Source organism: Cetorhinus maximus, chromosome 5 (assembly GCF_964194155.1).
Source record: "Cetorhinus maximus chromosome 5, sCetMax3.hap1.1, whole genome shotgun sequence".
NCBI classification, from domain to species: domain Eukaryota; kingdom Metazoa; phylum Chordata; class Chondrichthyes; order Lamniformes; family Cetorhinidae; genus Cetorhinus; species Cetorhinus maximus.
The window spans coordinates 116,512,701-116,531,493 of record NC_135883.1 but is presented as its reverse complement, the minus strand read 5'-3'; the positions used below and the strand labels follow the sequence as shown (position 1 = coordinate 116,531,493).

The 18,793-nt window shown below is 43.0% G+C and overlaps 1 protein-coding gene across 3 annotated transcripts in view; it reads right to left on the bottom strand.

Annotated features, from left to right (window-relative positions):
- map3k5 (mitogen-activated protein kinase kinase kinase 5) overlaps positions 1-18,793 on the bottom strand; it is a 189,076-nt gene that overhangs the window by 10,387 nt on the left and 159,896 nt on the right. For all 3 annotated transcript variants that reach the window (XM_078542337.1, XM_078542338.1, XM_078542339.1), the window contains 4 exons: positions 16,357-16,542; positions 12,383-12,488; positions 10,159-10,411; positions 1,182-1,294 (listed from right to left, as the gene is read on the bottom strand). In XM_078542337.1, the coding sequence (XP_078398463.1) occupies positions 1,182-1,294; positions 10,159-10,411; positions 12,383-12,488; positions 16,357-16,542 (658 nt within the window). The remainder of the gene's footprint in view (positions 1-1,181; positions 1,295-10,158; positions 10,412-12,382; positions 12,489-16,356; positions 16,543-18,793) is intronic.

The window sequence follows — 18,793 nt, the reverse complement described above, 5'->3', positions numbered from 1 at the left end:
TTTGAATGCGGAGGCTGGTGGGGTGATAAGTGAGGACAAGGGGGACCCTATCATGTTTCTGGGAGGGAGAGGAAGGTGTGAGGGTGGATGCGCGGGAGATGGGCCGGACTGGTTGAGGGCCCTGTCAACCACCGTGGGTGGAAAACCTCGGTTAACCTCACACCTCTTTGTCCTTTTGTCTATGACATCTTTTGGTTATCTCCACCTATCACTGGCCCTCTATCCAGCTCTACTTGTCCCACCCTCCCTTAAACCAGCTTATATTTTACTTCTCTTCTATTTTTACTTAGTTCTGTTGAAGAGTCATACGGACTCGAAACGTTAACTGTGTTCCTCTCCGCAGATGCTGCCAGACCTGCTGAGTTTTTCCAGGTATTTTTATTTTTGTTTTGGATTTCCAGCATCCACAGTTTTTTGCTTTTATCTTAGAATGTACCTCTTTGACCAAGCTTTTGGTCATTTGACCTAATATCTCCTTATGTGGCTTGTTGTCATAATTTGTTCTATCATGCTCCTGTGAAGCGCCTTAGGATGTTTCACTGCGTTAAAGGTGTTATATAAATATAAGTTGTTGTTGAATTTCCTCACTGCTGCTCATTTGCAACTGGTCCACTGGAAGTGCAGCAAAGTCGTGTCTACACATATAAATTGTGTTTCCACACTTCTGGTGAAGTTCTAGCGGTGCAGAAGGAGCAGCTCCATGGAAAGTAATGGCTTAAGTAATAAGGGCTGTGTTCGTAGGTGAAAACTGCAACCAGGTAGGGAGGTTTTGCTAAGTTATAAAGGTGTTGCCACCCATGAGCCAAGTTTCAATCAACATCAGGAGAACCATACAATCATTCATTAAGCACTTCTACTTCCCCTCATTTCATATCATCCTTAAAAAATACTTTCTACTTTGCTTTTTTGTTGGTGGAAGCAGATTAGACACAGCAATTGCTGATGAAATCCAAGTGAAACAGGCCTGGCTCCTCTTCTCCTTAGCACCTTCCAATTCAAGAAAGGGATCCTAATACAAACCCCAAGCCCTTCATTTACTCCAAGTTGGGGTTGTGTGTATTTCAGGTGCCCCTTTTTAAAGCAGTGTAAAACCAATGATTAAAAAGTTAAAGAGCCTGTTCCAAATAAAACATGTGTAGTCAAAAAATGCTTTGATGTGGATCATCTTGCTCAAGGTTTACCTATTGATTGTGACTTCAATCTGAGCAATTTAATTTCGTGCTCCTTTTCTTCAATTGCTTGATGAAGAAGAATTTGATGATCCTTTTCCTTCTGAATAAGCTCTTCTAAAAGTCTAAAGAAATGAATATAAAATCTTTAACACCGCTTTATAAAATGTAGTTCCCTTTCATCACAATTTGAAAATCCACATTTCACTTGAACTTTTCCACTGGTTTGCAAGGCTCAACAAACTGCATGTGCATAAAATACCAGTTCTACCTTGGTGCAGATTTGTTCTGGTCAACACTGGAGCTGAAATTATACTTTTAAAGGAAAATGGAGGATACATGACCTCCTGCTGTCCATGGCAGTGCATTTTCATCGTAATATATTTTGGGTAAATCATATATTGAGCACACATATTTAAATGTTATTATAGTGATTTCAATAAGCAGTTGCATTCATGGTTTCCTACTCCTGCCATAAAACTTGAGGATCTCTGTGACTGCAGTTGTTCATTTGACCTGGACCTAAATTAAATAATCGATCATCTTCAATTTATCAATTGACCTCCCCTGTCCCATCCAAAAAAAAACCCCTTTGCAGATGGACAACTGGGCATGTGTTGTGTGAACACTATATTAATAGAATGAAGATGACCCAATCAAGTAGGCAATATTTATTTTTAATTCCCTATCCTCTGCATTGACAATATCAAAACTGTGTGCTCCCAAGAAGTCATATTGAACTCGAAACATTAACTCTGTTTCTCTCTCCACAGATGCTGCCAGACCTTCAGCGTTTTTCCGGCGCCTAGTTTTTATTTCAAAATAGTGTGTGGTTGTTGCAAGATTTGGAGAAAAGCTTCCACTTCGAGTTCAGTAATTCCTCTCATCTCAGATATGCAGGGTCTCCATCGTACTTTTGGTAACAGGTTTATAAATTTTTTTAAAAATCAGGTCCAATAACCTGTACATTGCCAGTACATTAAGAACAAGAGAACAACTAAGGAAAGGGTAGGGCCTATCAGAGATGTACATGGTAACTTGTAGGTTGATGCAGAAGATGTGGGCAGGATTCTCAATGAGTACTTTGTCTCTGTCTTCACTAAGGAGAAGGATGATGCAGACATTCTAGTTAAAGAGGAGGATTATGAAATATTGGATACAATAAGTATAGTGAGAGAGGAAGTACTGGAGGGACTGACATCCTTGAAAGTGGATAAATCATCAGGGTCGGATAGATTGTATCCCAGACTGTTAAAGGAAGCCAGGGAGGAAATAGCGGATGCTCCGAGGGTCATTTTTCAATCCTCACTAAATACAGGCAAGGTACCAGAGGATTGGAGGTCCTCGAACCTGCTTGCACACGAACAGGAGAGAGAGCACATGCTGAGTGGGGCACAGCCAGTGTGGGTATTCGGAACTTGGTGCAAAGCGGGAATAGAACTGGTAAGTCTTTCTCTTTAATTTTTATAAGTTCAGTAATCTAGTTAAAAGGTTGGTAAGGTAGCGAACTCAGCTGACTGTGCGACAGTTAACTATCAATCACCTGAAGCCTGATTAGGGCCTGAATAGGTGTTAATTACTATTTGAAGCTTAACTAGTGGTGATTCAACTCAACTCTATTTAAGAAAGGGACTATCTAGAAGCACGCTACAGTGTGCTTGCACAAGAACAGGAGAGAGAGCACATCCTGAGTGGGGCACAGCCAGAGTGCGTATTCGGAATTTGGTGCAAAGCGGGAAATGAACTGCATAGGGGACGAGGTGCTCTTTGCATTTTTTCCTTGCTATCCAACTTCTTAAATCTTCAGAGTGTGCTGCAGCAGGAGGGGCTACAAGGGAAAGGAATCACTGGTAAGTAGTGGGTAAGGTATTTATTACTTTAATCGCTTATAGTGTAAGATCTTTTTGTGGTTTACAGTTTGTATATTCTACAGTAACGAGGATCAGGAAAGAAGGGCCCTAGAGTAATTGACTTAAAAGGTTTATTTTAAAAGGATAAGTCATGGCAGGAGAGCTCAAAGCCGTGGTGTGCTCCTTGTGCTCCATGTGGGAAGCAGGGGACATTTTCAGTGCCCGGGACCAGCATGTATGCAGGAAGTGTGTCCAGCTGCAGCTCCTGGAAGCTCGGGTTTCAGAGCTGGAACGGCGGCTGGGGACACTGTGGAGCATCCGCGAGTCTGAGAGCATCGTGGATAGCACGTTTAGAGAGGTGGTCACATCGCAGATGAAGGAACTTGAGGAAGGAAGGGAATGGGTGACCACCAGGCAGTCCAAGAGAAACAGGCAGGTAGTTCAGGAGTCCCCTGGGGTCCCGCTTGCAAATCAGTATTCTATTTTGGAAGTTGATGAGGGCGCTGGTTCCTCCAGGGAGTGTGGAGAGAGCCAAGCTTCTGGCACCACAAGCAGCCTGTCTGTACAGGAGGGGAGGAAGAGCAATAGTCAGGGGAACAGATAGGCGCTACTGTGGCCATCAATATGACTCTAGGATGGTATGTTGCCTCCCTGGTGCCAGGGTCCAGGATGTCACTGAATGGCTGCAGGGCGTCCTGAAGGGGGAGGGTGATAAGGCAGAGGTCATGGTACATGTTGGTACCAATGACATAGGTAGAAAGAGGGATGAGGTCTTGCATCAAGAATTCAGGGAGTTAGGCAGTAGACTAAAAAGCAAGACCTCTCGGGTTGTAATCTCTGGATTACTCCCAGTGCCATGTGCTAGCGAGCTCAGAAATAGGAGAATAGTGCAGATGAATACGTGGCTTAAGAGTTGGTGCAGGAAGGAGGGTTTTAGATTCCTGGATCACTGGGACCGTTTCTGGGGAAGGTGGGACCTGTACATGCGGGACGGTCTACATCTGAACCAGAGCGGGACTAACATCCTTACAGGCAGGTTTGCTAGTGCTGTTGGGAGGAGTTTAAACTAATTCTGCAGGGGGAGAGGACTCAGAATATTAGCAGAATAGGGACACATCATAATACAGTAAAACAATCAAATCAGAGGGAGTACAGCTGCAATAAGCTTCAAGGGAGTAAGGCAAGGCTAGATGGCCTCTACTTTAATGCCAGGAGTAGTAAAGGTAAAACGGATGAGTTAAGGGTGAGGATTGATACGTGGAATTGTGATATAGTAGCCACTGAGATGTGGTTGAGGGAATGGCAGGATTGGCAGCTCAACATTCCGGGATATAGAATCTTCAGGCGAGACAGGGGAGGGGGTAAGAGAGGAGGTGTTGCATTATTAGTTAAGGAGAGATGATATCTTGGAGGGGGCATCGAATGAAGCTTTGTGGGAAGAGCTTAGGAATAAAAAAGGGGCAACCGCATTATTAGGTGTTTACTATAGACCCCCGGATAGCCAGCGGGAAATTGAGGAGCAAATATGTGCACAATTTGTGGAGGTGTGTAAAAACAATAACAATAGGGTAATTATATTAGGTGATTTCAACTTTCCCAACATTAATTGGGATAGACATAGGGTTAAGGGCTTGGATGGAGTGGATTTCTTGAAAAGTGTACAGGAAAACTTTTTAGGTCAATATGTAGAGGGTCCAACAAGGGACGGTGCATTGCTGGACCTAATTCTGGGGAATGAAGCCGGACAGATGGCTGAGGTGGTGGTGGGTGAGCATTTTAGCAATAGCGACCACAACATGGTACAGTTTAAGTTTGTTATGGACAAAGAAATCGACAAGTTGCAAAAAAATGTTTTGGATTGGGGGAGAGTGGATTTTAGAAAAATAAGGCAGGATCTGGCCAAGGTTGACTAGGAACAGTTACTTGTGGGGAAATCTACAGAGGAACAGTGGGGGGTGTTCAAAAAGGAAATGGGGAGGGTACAGGTTCAACATGTTCCCTCTAGGGTGATAGTAAGCAGTAACAAGCCCAGAAAACCATGGATGACCAGAGATATTCAGGTTACGATGAGAAGGAAATGAGAGGCTTTTAGCAGGTACAAGGGAAGCAAATCAGCAGAGGCATTAGTGGAGTACAGACAGTGCAGGGTGGAGCTTAAGAAAGCAATTAGGAGAGCAAAGAGGGGATATGAGAAAGCTCTGGCTGATAAAAGTAGGGAAAATCCCAAGATATTCTATAAGTACATCAATGGGAAGAGGATAACCAGAGAAAGAGTCGGGCCCATTAGGGACCAAGGGGGCAATCTATGGGTGGAGCCAGAGGACATCGCTAGAGTGTTGAATGAATACTTCACGTCCGTCTTCACCCAAGAGAATGAGGATGAAGGTATTGAACTCGGGGAGAGAGACTGCGAGATTCTTAAGCAAATTGATATAGGGAGTGGCAAGGTATTGGAGGTGTTGGCAGGCTTAAAAGTGGACAAATCTCCAGGTCTGGATGATTTGTGTCCCAGACTGCTAAGGGAGGAGATTGCACGGGCTCTAACCGGAATTTTTAATTCCTCTCTGGCCACTGGGGAGGTGCCAGAGAACTGGAGAACAGCTAATGTGGTTCCGTTATTTAAGAAGGGTTGTAGAGATAAGCCAGGGAACTACAGGCCAGTGAGTCTCACGTCAGTGGTAGGGAAACTACTGGAGAAAGTTCTGAAGGAGAGTATCTATCTCCACTTGGAGAGGCAAGGTTTGATCAGGGATAGTCAGCATGGCTTTGTCAGAGGGAGGTCATGCCTAACAGATTTGATTGAATTTTTTGAGGAGGTGACCAGGTGTGTAGATGAGGGTAGTGCTGTTGATGTAGTTTATATGGATTTCAGCAAAGCCTTTGACAAGGTCCCACATGGGAGACTTATAAGGCAAATGCACATGGGATACAGGGTAATTTGATAAGGTGGATTCAAAATTGGCTTAGTTGTAGGAGACAGAGGGTGATGACAGAAGGATGCTTTAGTGAATGGAAGCCAGTGTCCAGTGGCGACCACAGGGATCTGTGCTCGGTCCCCTATTATTTGTCATTTATATAAACGACATTGATGACTATGTGGGGGGTAGGATTAGTAAGTTTGTGGATGACACAAAGATTGGCCGGGTGGTTAACAGTGAGGCTGAGTATCTTGGGCTACAGGAAGATATAGACGGGATAGTCAAATGGGCAGATAAGTGGCAGATGGAATTTAACCCTGAAAAGTCTGAGGTGATACACTTTGGAAGGATTAATTTGACGAGGAAGTATTCAATGAACAGCATGGCACTAGGAAGTTCTGAGGAACAAAGGGACCTTGGCGTGTGTGACCATAGATCTCTGAAGGTTGAGGGGCATGTTAGTGGGGTGGTGAAAAAGGCATATGGGACACTTGCCTTCATCAATCGAGGCATAGATTACAAAAGTAGGGAGGTCATGTTGGAGTTGTATAGCACAGCTGGAGTACTGTGTGCAGTTATGGTCACCACAGTATAGGAAGGATGTGATTGCACTGGAGGGCGTGCATTCACCAGGATGTTGCCTGGGGTGAAACATTTAAGTTATGAAGAGAGGTTGGATAGACTTAGGGTTGTTTTCGTTGGAGCAGAGAAGACTGAGGGGCGACCTGATCAAGGTGTACAAGATTATGAGGGGCATGGACAGGGTGGATAGGGAGCGGCTGTTCCCCTTAGTTGAAGGGTCAGTCACAAGGGGGAATAAGTTCAAGGTGAGGGGCAGGAGGTTTAGGGGGGGATGTAAGGAAAATCTTTTTTACCCAGAGGGTGGTGACGGTCTGGAATGCACTGCCTGGGAGGGTGGTGGATGCGGGTTGCCTCACATCCTTTAAAAAGTACCTGGATGAGCATTTGGCGCGTCATAACATTCAAGGCTATGGGCCAAGTGCTGGCAAATGGGATTAGGTAGGTAGGTCAGGTGTTTCTCATGTGTCAGTGCAGACTCGATGGGCCGAAGGGCCTCTTCTGCACTGTGATTCTGTGAATGTTGTACCATTATTTAAAAAAGGGTGCGAGGGATAGGTCAGAAAATTATAGGCTGGTCAGTTTGACTTCAATGGTGGGAAAATTATTGGAATCAATTCTGAGACACAGGATAAACTGTCACTTCGAAAGACACAGGTTGATCAGGGATAGTCAGCATGGTTCTGTTAGGGGAAGATCGTGTCTTACTAACCCAATCAAATTTTTTGACGAAGTAACTAGGAGGATTAATGAAGGCAGTGCAGTGGATCTCGTCTACATAGATTTTAGTAAGGCATTTGACAAGGTCTCACGTGGCAGACCTGGACAGGAAAGTGAGATCCCATTGGATACAGGGGAAGGTGGCAGGCTGGATCTAAAATTGGCTCAGTGACAGGAAACAAAGGGTAATAGTCGATGAATGTTTTGGCAAATGGAAAGCAGTTTCCAGTGGCGTTCCACAGGGCTCCGTGTTGGGGCTCTTGTTGTTTGTGGTATATATTAGTGACTTGGACTCAAATGTGGGAGGCATGATTGGGAAATTTGCAGATGATACAAAAGTTGGCCATGTAGTTGATAGTGAAGAAGACAGCTGTCGACTCCAGAATGATATCAATGGCTTGGTTGAGTGGGTGGAAAAATGGTAAATGGAATTCAATTTGGAAAAGTGGGAGGTAATGCACTTGGGGAGGGCAAACGAAGCAAGGGAATACTCAATAAACGGGAGGGTTTTGAGAGGGCTAGAGGGAGTGAGAGACTTTGGAGTGCATGTCCACAGGTCCCTGAAGGTGGCAAAGAAATCAAATGGAATGCTTTTTTTTTTAATTCGGCAAGGTATAGAATACAAAAGCAGGGATGTAGTGCTTGAACTATATAAAACGCTGGTTAGGCCACAGCTGGAATTTTGTGTACTGTTCTAGTCACCACATTACAGGAAGGACATAGTTGCTCTGGAGAGAGTAAAGAGGAGATTTACAAAAGAAATTTGCCAGGGCTTGAAAATTGCAGCTATGAGAAAAGACTGGATAGGCTAGGTTGTTTTTCTTAGAACAGTGAAGGCTGAGGGTGACCTAAATGAGGTGGACAAAATTGAGGGGCCTAGCTAGGTAGACAGGAAATACTTGTTTCTCCTTGCTGAGGGGTCAATTACCTTGGTTTCATAGAGTAAATAAAGAGAAACTGTTTCTAGTGACAGAAGGGTCAGTGACGAGAGGACACAGATTTAAGGCTTTTGGCAAAGATGCGACATAAGGAAAACATTTTTAAATGTTGAGTTGTTGTAATCTGGAAAGCACTACATGAAAGAGAGGTGGAAGCAGATTCAATAGTAACTATCAAAAGGGAACTGGATAAAAACTCAAAGGGAAAAATCCTACAGGGCAATAGAAAAAGAGCAGGGGAATGATACTAATTGGACACCACTATCAAAAAGCTGGCACAGACACAATGGGCCAAATAGCCTTCTACAATGCACTATGATAAATTTTATGGGGAGAATTTTGTTGGGTTGGGCAGGAGCGGGCACGAGCATGTGTGCAGCTGATCACTGCCTGCGATCAGCTGGGCACCGCCATTTTACATGGGCGGGCCAATTAAGGCCCGCCGAGCATGACGCGCGCCCGGAAGCGCTGAGCAATCCCTGTGTGGGTGGGGTAGGGGGGTTGCCTGGGTTGGGGCCTGCGCTCTTTCGCGCAAATGAGCGCAGAAATATCCGAGGCACAGAGCTGCCTCAGGGAGATTAATTTAAGTTCAAAAAAATTTAATAAAGGGAAAAAATTTTTTTTAAGACACGTCCCCTCATGTGAAACTGTCACATGAGCTGGGACATTTCTATTAACTTTATTAAAAATTTTTACACGACTTTAAAAACCTTCATGAAACCTCATCCTGCCCGTATATGAGGTTTCATGCTAAATGCAAAGGCCGCCTGGGCTCTTCGCCTGCCCGCCAACCTTAAGGTTGGACGGGCAGCTCAGTTAATTGTTTCAATTGATAGTTAACTGGCCTTAATAGCCCTTTGACAGTTCGGCGGGCATGCAGCTGACTCAGATGCGCGCCCGCTGAACTGAAAATCTGAATGACGCGTGGTGATGTTGGGACACACGCCCGACATCACCACGCATCATTTTACGCCTTGGCGAGCAGGCCCCGCCCCCACTCGCCGAGCCGAAGATTCTGCCCTATAAGTTAGTGCTGCCAGCACCAAGTATGGGCTGAATGGCAGGGAAGGCTGGGCAATAGGGCATGCAGGTCAATTTACCTCATCTGTAGGCCTCCTATTTTCCTCGCCATTCAAAACAGTAACTGGGGGCTGAATCTCCCATTTGGCTTGCGCAGTGAAGTCGGTTGCACGCTTGCTGAATTGTCGAAGGCCCATTAAGGCCATTAATCAACTAATTGAGGCACTTGTCAGGGCTGCCTGTCCAACCTTAAGGAGATTCATGGGCGGGATGAGGTTTCATGAAGGCTTTATTAATTTAATAAGCTGTTTCAAGTAAATTGATAAACATGTCCCACCTCATGTGACAATGTCTGAATAATTTAATTTTTTTATTTATCACATTTGTATGACTTTCCTCAATTTCCCTGAGGCACCTCTGTGTCTCAGGGAGATTTCTGTGCTCTTTCGCACGCAGGCCCCAACTCTCCCTCCTCCACCCTGTCCAACCAGCTTCCGGGTGCGCTTCACGCTGGGTGGGCCTTAATTGGCCTGCCCAAGCAAAATGGCGGCACGTAGCCAGTCGCAGGCGGCCATCGTCTGCACGCCTGCTCAGCCCCCCTGGTGGGGAGAAAATTCTCCCCTGGGAAGTTTGTACAGCTGTGAATCAGGGAAGATAATTCCCATGCACAACTGTCTGATTCGCTAGCTTCCCATGATGATGCCAACTTGTAAATTCCACCCCCTTAATGCAGGCATATTAAACATGTTGCACACCCCCAGATCTCCATTGCACTACTGTATTTTACTGAAAAATTGTAGCAAGATTGTGACTATTCAAGTATTTGCTGTTAAGGATATTGCCTTTTTTGTTTAAATGGCATCTGAAGATGTGCAAGTAACATGATATACAAGTATGCAAATCAAATCAGATCAAACTTAATAAAAATACAGTTTATTAATACATTTGAGATATTAAGATTTACCTGCTGGTTTCTAATTTAAGCCTTCCCAATTGCATGCTCAGGGTCCTGTGTACGTATTGGGAGTCATGGGACAGTGTTGAACTAAGGGTGCTTACACCCGAGGTTGGTATCGGGTCCTCATTCAAAGCAGTCGGCCGTCGAGTTTGAGAGTGAGATGGCTCATTGTGATCTTCATCATCACCATCCTCATCATCTGCTTCTTCTTGGTCTGCAGCATCACTCCCAGAGGCAAGGCTGAAATGTGGTCTCAGTTCTATAGGAAGACAAGGACAGCATACTGTGTCAACCTATTACAGTTCTGCCTGAAAGTAGAAGGTCTATAGATTTTTTAAAAAAATAAATGGGGCAGCGTTTTCCCCCCATCAGGGGGGTGGTGGTGGTGGCTGTGCAGGAGTGGGTGAGTTCCCGATCGGCACCCCCAGTTGGGGGCGCAGCACCATTTTACGTTGGTGGGCCAATTAAGGCCCACCCAGCGTGACGTCTGCCCAGAAGCGCTATGCACTCCCTGTGCGGGCGGGGGCGGGGGATTCCCTGACCTGGGAATGAGCACAAAAGAGCGCACAGATCTCTCTGAGGCAAAGTGTTTTCTCAGGGAAATCGGCTCAAGATTCAAACTTTCATTAAAGGCAGAAAAAATAGTCCTGACATGTCCCCTCATGTGACGCTGTCACATGAGCTGGGACATGTCAATTTCTTTTCCTTAAACATTTTATACAAATTTTAACACCCATGGATGAGGTTTCACGTTTTTTCTGAAGGCTGCCTGGGCTCTTCATCTGCCCGCCAACCTTAAGGCTGGACGGGCAGGTCCATTAATCATTTAAATTACTTTTTTAATGGCCTTAATAGGCCTTTGACAGTTTGGCGGGCACACAGCCAATCTGGCTGCACACCTGCTGAACTGAAAATCTAAATGACACGGGGTGACGTTGGGACACATGCCCGACGTCACCCCGTGTCGGCGAGCAGGCCCCGCCCCCCTGCTCGCCGACCAGAAGAGGCTGCTGAATTTCAAATTAGGCTAAAATTAGTTTTGGGCTTATACAATTTCATTGTCTAATTGTATATTCAGTTATAATTTCTTTATGCCAATTGAAATAATATGGAAAGCTTTATGTATGTGTTATATTATATTATATTAAAGCACTGGCTTATTAATCAGCATTTTCAATTTATAGCGTAATATCTCTTGACATTCATAATAAATATTATAAGGATAACTTCTCTCAAAACTTGGGGATAAAAATAAAGGTCAGAAATTTCCTCAGGAATTCTGCTGACCAGCCAGTGCAGCTTTGGTAGAAACTCCTTTTGCACATCGCTTTGGGTTTTGAGGTGATCTTCTGCTGAAGTTACAGCAAAAAAAGACTCAAGGAAGTTTCTTCTGAAAACAACTAGAACATATTTGTTATTAACTATATATCGAATAATCAATTTAAACTTAATTGTCTATTAGTTCTTTGTGCCAGCTTTTGTGCTGTGATGCCCCACATCCCCCAACAAAGTAGGCCAATCAGGGATAAATACATAGTGCACTGTGCACAGTTCTGGTATCCATATTAGAAAAGAGGATATAGAAGCAGTGGAGAAGTGCAAAAAAGATTTAAATAGATTGTGCCAGAATTCAGAATTCAATTATCAGGGAAGATTGAAATGTATAGTTGTAGTCTTAGGTTATTTTTCCTTTGGGAAATCTCTTGGCCTCTTCAGCTTCTTTCCAGTGATACAGGCCTAAATCTAAGCATTTCATGATGGTCCAACATGCTCAATCATCAAAACTTTCAACTTATGCAGCCTGACAAGAGCTCCATTTTTACTGTATTATTACACAACCTTTTCATCCAAAAGATGATAGAGAAATTGAGCAGGTGTATAACAAGTATCCAATCCAAAATTGCTCAACTTAGAACCCCTCAGAAGTTGAAAGCTCTGCTCAACACTTCTATCATATAGTCAATTTTAAAGAAAAGCACCAATGAAAATGTATTAATCACTATTAAAATAAATAATGCTTTTGTTTTATTAACTTTTTTGATTCTGTACATGAGGCATTTTTAAAAAAAAACAACATGGACGCAAAACAGCACTTTAGTAGATTCTTTGTTATACCATCTGGTACTACTGGAATCATCAATTAGATTAATTCATAAGAGTACAATTACTGATGCTTGAAACTGTGGAATTCTTAAGTAACCAGACACCTGCTGGAACAGCAATGACTCACCAGGTACAAGAATGGTAATAGCCGTCTGCACAGCCTTGCGAATGATGTTATCCAAAGCAAACATCCAGTGAGGTTTAATATTATGGGTTCTCAGGACTTTATTTACCTAGTGTCAAAAGTAAAATATGAGTTTTTGTCCATATTTGCTCTGAATCCTTTAGCTTTTTACAGGAAAGCATAGATAGCCAAAATTGAGCCTATGCAGCCATGCAATAAAAAGATCAAAATGCTTAGAAGATATACAGATTCTTCATGTATTTTGTGCATAGCACTTTTACATCACAATATTAAATGTCAGTGTGAAGTTTCCTTTTAAGTGTTGCAAAAGTGTATAAAACAGCTCTATTTTAATACTGAAACACAAAGAGAAAATGAAGCAAAGTTAATCAGTGCCCAAAAGAATAAATGTTCACATTTTCAATGCAACACTTCACCAGAGCTGGATTCCCCAATATTATATTTTTAATTTTCCTTCAGATGCTGAATGCCATTGTGCATTTCCAGCATTTTCTGCTTTTGAATTTTTCATCATTTGATTTTTTAAAAAATCTACATAATAACACCGCTACCTTTGTGAAAATTAGCGTAAACAAGCACAAAATCACACAAGGGGGAAATGCTGCTTGACATGAGCTCCACTTTTATTGTGTTATTGCACAACCATTTCCCCCAAAAGAAACAGTGGAGCTGACTGAGGCTACAAGGATCCTGCAAAGCATTTAAAAATTGAACTGAATTATGCTAGCCGCAGAGGTTAAACATATATCATGTATGGAATCTTTTGGTAACGCTCAAATCATGGGGGCCTCCTGAAGATCTGTAGTTAGTTTAAACCTATTTAAATGAAGAGGAAATCTTAATGGTTTGCACAACAGATGTTGTGTTCATTTACTTTTTAAATTAAGCAATTAACTTCAGAATAGGCATGAAAGTGTAAAACATTACATCTGCAAATATGCTTACCAAGCTGAGAATACATCAGAGCACTTAATTCTATCATGCAAGAACAACTTACCCTTGTGTTTTGATACAGAATGTGCAACAAAACAGATCTGACACGCATTTAGGCCAGTTAGATTAATGAAAATGTTAGATTAAATGTGTTCACAAGCTGCGCTGCCAATGGCCGTCTTTCTTCATCTTTGAATACAGTTTTAACTCAACATATGCAGTTCACTGTCTCAAATCTCTATCTGATTTGATGCAAGATTACAGCTTTGCTTTTATCTGTGTTCAGTTTACATGTTGTATGGAACAGATACCTAAAGATAAGCTGTATCATACCTTTCTTAGGATTTCTGCAGGTTATTAGGAAACACAAGTTCCCCAAAAAACCTGAACTTGCTGAAACGTGGTATTTGGAAAAAGGGAAAAGCCATTAGGCTCAATAAGATCATCTGCTTTTCATGGATCAATCTCACTTCATGCCACTGAACTCTTTAAGGACAATGTCCTAATAGGTATTTTCCTCAATCTGGACAATGGCCAATTCATTTCTATGTGGTGATTGAATGAAGGAAAAATTCATTTTGAATACCACTGGCTCCTTAAAAAAAGTTCAAAGTCAGATTAAATTTATTTCACTAAATGTGACTGTGACATGCATACACATACATACACACACACACACACATTTACACAAGATGTTCACTCAGTATTATACATCTGCAATGTTTGGGGATAGGTCTTGATTGCCATTTCTCAGATCCTTGTCCACTCCTCTCTCTCCCTGCTGTCCCTATAAAAGGAGCTGATACTCAGATGATTCCTGTCACATGGTTGGGATCATATTCCAAATAAACCCAGGACTCCTTGTTGAGATTTGCTGCCCCTCTTTCCACTTTCTACGTATCCAAGTATTGGGAAACAGTGACTGGTTGTGAGGCACCACTATAAACCTTCAAAACGCACCAGCCATAACTGCGCAAGAATGAAGCATGGTGGGGTGAGGGGATGGGAATTGGGGGTTGGATCAGTATTTTCACAGAGAGATGGAACGTGCTTAGCAGGCAAGGAAACAAGAAACTTTAACTTTCAATCTAGCTGCTAGTGGCTGTGTCCAGGAGATTAATCTTCCACACTGGAAGACTCCTGCATAATGTAACCCTGAACTTTTTGGGCTGGATTTTCTGATTAGTGGAATTCATGCTGGATCGGTAGCAACAATCCCAGTGAGCAATAACCCTGGATTCGGGCTCATTTAGATGTCATTGGTGGGCTCTCTGTGCTGATTTTGTACCACTGGAGGTGACCAGCCTCAGGGGGAGGCAGGAGGTTTAGCAGGAATAATGGCTGCAGGTCTTAAAAATAGAAAATGCTGGAAAAACTCAGCAGGTCTGGCAGCATCTGTGGAGAGAGAAACAGAGTTAACTCTGTTTTAATTTCAGAGTTCCAGCAACTGCAGTATTTTGCTTTTATCTTGGCTGCAGATCTTGCTGCATTTGTGGTGGAGAAGTGTATGTTTAGGTTGGTGGATGGAGTGCTAACCAAGTGGGCTGCTTTGTCCCAGATGGCATTGAACTTCTTGACATGAATGTGTTAGATGTTCACAGAATAACATTGATGGAAGTCACTTCTATTCAGTCTTTGTTCCTTACTAGTTCGACCAAATTTCTACCTTACAGTGTGCAACCACTAGGTGGCTTTAAACTGTAATTATTTACTGTCAGATTCGCAAATTGACAGACATTCATTTTGGATGGTAACGGGGGTCTCGAGAGATGGCCGGGAGCTGTACCGTGGCGGATGGCCAAAGCTGAGGAATCTTTTTCCCCATGATTATTTGCCTTACCTCGTGTAATAAAACATCCCTTGAACGTGTGCACTGGGTAATGAGGTCCCTTAATTTTAACCTCCTCTTCTGCCCCACTAGATGAACATTGCTGGACACCAGACATCCAGTAGTGTTGTTTCAGACACCCAACAATGCTGCAGTATTAGTGACAGGAAACCGGCGGATGACACATTACCATTATTAATATCTAATTTGACCACATGTTAGAACAGCTCCCGGCCCATCTCTCTTGATGCACAGTGGCAGCAGCGTGTACTATACAGAATATGCACTGCAGCAACTCATCAAGACTCCTTCAATAGCACTTCCAAACCCACAACCTCTACCACCTAGGAGGACAAGGGCAACAGGTGCCTGGGAACACCACCACCTGTAAGTTCCTCTCCAAGCCACATACCATCCTGACTTGGAACTATGGCCAGAATTTTTCCCTTGCCGGGTGGGCTTGGCAGGTGCAGGAGGTCAGGAAGCCGACCAATTAAGGCCCGCCCTGCATGGATCGTGAGCGGCAGCGCTGAGCGCTACCTATGCGGGCGGGCGTAGGAGGGAGAGCTGGGCCTCGCATGAGATGGGACATGTTTTTTCACATCAAGGTCATGAACAGAAATAAAATCAAAATTCTGTAGACGCTGGTGACCTGAAATAAAAATGAAGTGCTGGAAAAGCTCAATAGGTCTGGCAGCATCTGTGGAGAGAGAAACAGAGTTAATGTTTCAAATTTAATATGACTCTTCTTCGGAGTATTCCATTAGCTCTGTTTCTCTCTCTGCAGATGCTGCCAGACCTGCTGAGTTGTACCAGCGCTTGATGTTTTTATTTAAGTCACAAATGTTATTGCTCGGAAGTGGAATACTTTTCATTAGGTAAAATTGAATTTCAATTGAGGTGGACCAAGGTGCAATGTAGAGTGTTATTCTACCTTGCATCAGCAATATGCCTCAGGCTCTGATCTCGAAAAGCAGCATCAGTTCCACACTGCGTGATTGGTCACTTTTTACATGAGCCATCCTGGAGCCTCTGACTAAGAGTGTCACATATGAAGCAGTTTAGTAGACGCATATTCACCAGTAACTAGGCTGAAACAGTCCAAACTCACTTCATACAGGACCCTCACAGCCAGCAGACACAGGGACCTCCTCAAGAAATGATTTCATATTAAAATAAATAAATGAGAACTTACAGCTTCTTGGAAACCAAAGAGCACCATCTGAATCTGGTTAATGGCATGATTATCAAAATCCAACTCCAGCTTCAGCCTAGAAAGGGTGGCTGAGATGATTTTGCGATCAGTTGATCTCACAAACTCTCGCAAACTAATAACAAGTGTGCTGATGTGCTCGGATTTGAGCTTTGGTTCTTCGGAACCCTGTGAATTAAGAAAACAGGTAGAATATATTTCTTAGTTTCCCAAAACTTAACAAGTTATATATGTATAGGGGCAGATTTTCCTGTCCCACTGGATCTCCTGGGTGTAATGTATAAAGGAAAATGGTTGGGGAATATCATGTGCCAATTTTACATCAATTAATGAAATTCAGGTAGATTAAAAATAGCCACGCACCCCTTCTTGGACAGTTTTCCTCTGCGCTTGGTGTCTGGACAATCCCAACTGACCCAGGGGAAAACCTGTTCGATGTATCCTGCACCCCAAGAATTAACACCATTTTGTCTTGCTAAACACATCACATCTGGCTGGCTTCATGTCGATGCACCTGACAGCCATAGTTCGAAACTAAGTCAATCCTCTGTGGCAGGTCTATACTATTCCAGAACATAATTAATTTTACTTTGCAACTACTGTACATGAAGGCACAGTACTACAACAGACCAATGTACAAGATCTTCTCATGACCAGCATCTGAACTGCCTCCAAATTGTTGGTCTTAGAAAAAGATGTATAAACAGAAGCGTCAGAGTCCATTTGCCATGTAAGATTCAACAAAGCCTGATCAGTGCTGCATCTTCAGCAGTTGTTCTCCTGGACCGGTCTCATCTTTTGTCTTTTATGCTTCAGCCTGCGTATACACTTCTTCCACCACTTAGATCTCAAAATCCCAGAACCAAAACCAACTTGTCTATTTCATTAATTGAATGGGAGGCTTAGAGCAGTCACAAGGGGTTTGGATTCATCAAGTAACACTGCAAATCAATGGTCCATTAAATATAATGGTCCTGATTGGACAAGGAGCAAGAAACATACTAATGCTTTGCATTAGTAAGCTACACAGTTTTAGCTGGTTACATTTTTATTCAATATGCCTGCACACACTTGGAAATGTGTAAGCCTTGACTTTAAAAACCCATACCCAAGCTCTCTGGACGTGGGCAAATGGAGTGTGTCCTTATGGGGTGGTGGGGGAAAAAGTATGCATTCCATATGAGGCCAACAGAACCTTTACCTCTTTGGATTTTTCAGTAGCTTAGTTTCAAGACTCTCAAACATGGTGCTGTGTCTCCATGTCAGACATTTGACTAATACCCAAACAAATTTATGCAGGGTTAATAAAATTTGAGTGTAAAAGAAAGACTTGCTTAAGTAGCACCTTTCATGACCAAATGATGACCCAATGCACTTTACAGCCAATTAAGTACTTTTGAAGTTTAGCCATTGTTGCAATGTAGAAAACGCAGAAACCAATTTGTTCACAAACAGCACTTTAATGACCAGGTAATCTGAATTTGTGATGTTGGCTGAGGGATAAATACGAGCCAGGACACCAGGGATAACTCCCCTGGCTCTTCTTCAAAGTAGTGTCATGGGATCTTTTACATCCATCTGAAAGAGCAAATGGGGCCTCAGTTTAATATCTCATCTGAAATAAGGCTGCACCTCTGACAATACAGCACTCCCTAATTAGAGCACTGAAGTGTCAGCCTTGATTTTTGTGATCCAAGTCCTGAAATGGGACTTGAACCCACAACCTTATGACTCAGAGGTGAGAGTGCTACCAACTGAGCCACAGCTTGGTTATTATCTTAAAGTCAATTAAATCCTCAGGCTAAAAAGGAAATTAAGCATGCTTGCAATATATTTTATGTAAGCATACTTGCAAATCTCCTGCCTGGGTCATGTGACCAAGTATGTGGAATTGCACCCAGTCGAGGAACTGGATGATGGGGATTATGTGCAGTACCTGGGTTCTGCTAATTGATGCCACCCATTGCACAATGAGCACAGGTTGGGTTCTTAGTGATGCCAGGGTTAATTAATCTGTTCTTGACCCCCCAATGCCATAGCTGACATTTTGTGCGTAAAGTATAAGAGACACCTTGAAAAAAGGGAAATGATGTACCTTAATAGGTATGTTATACCAAGAGAGAATCAGCCTAACAAATTTACTGAAATTCTTCGAGGAAGAATTCCTAACACCAGAAATGCTTCACATACAATATATCTTTTCAATGCAATTTGGGAATAGGCCTGCAGGTGGCAGATGTCCTTTAACTTAGCTCTACTCACATGCAGATCACTAACATCAAGCATGTGTACACCCACTCAGAGCGTCAGAGTGCTGAGTGGGAAAGGGACCTAGCTGAGAGAGTACATGAATCTATTACGGTTCATGATCAGCAAGATATAGGAAAAACTAGGAGAGTATCATCATTATCCTTGTATA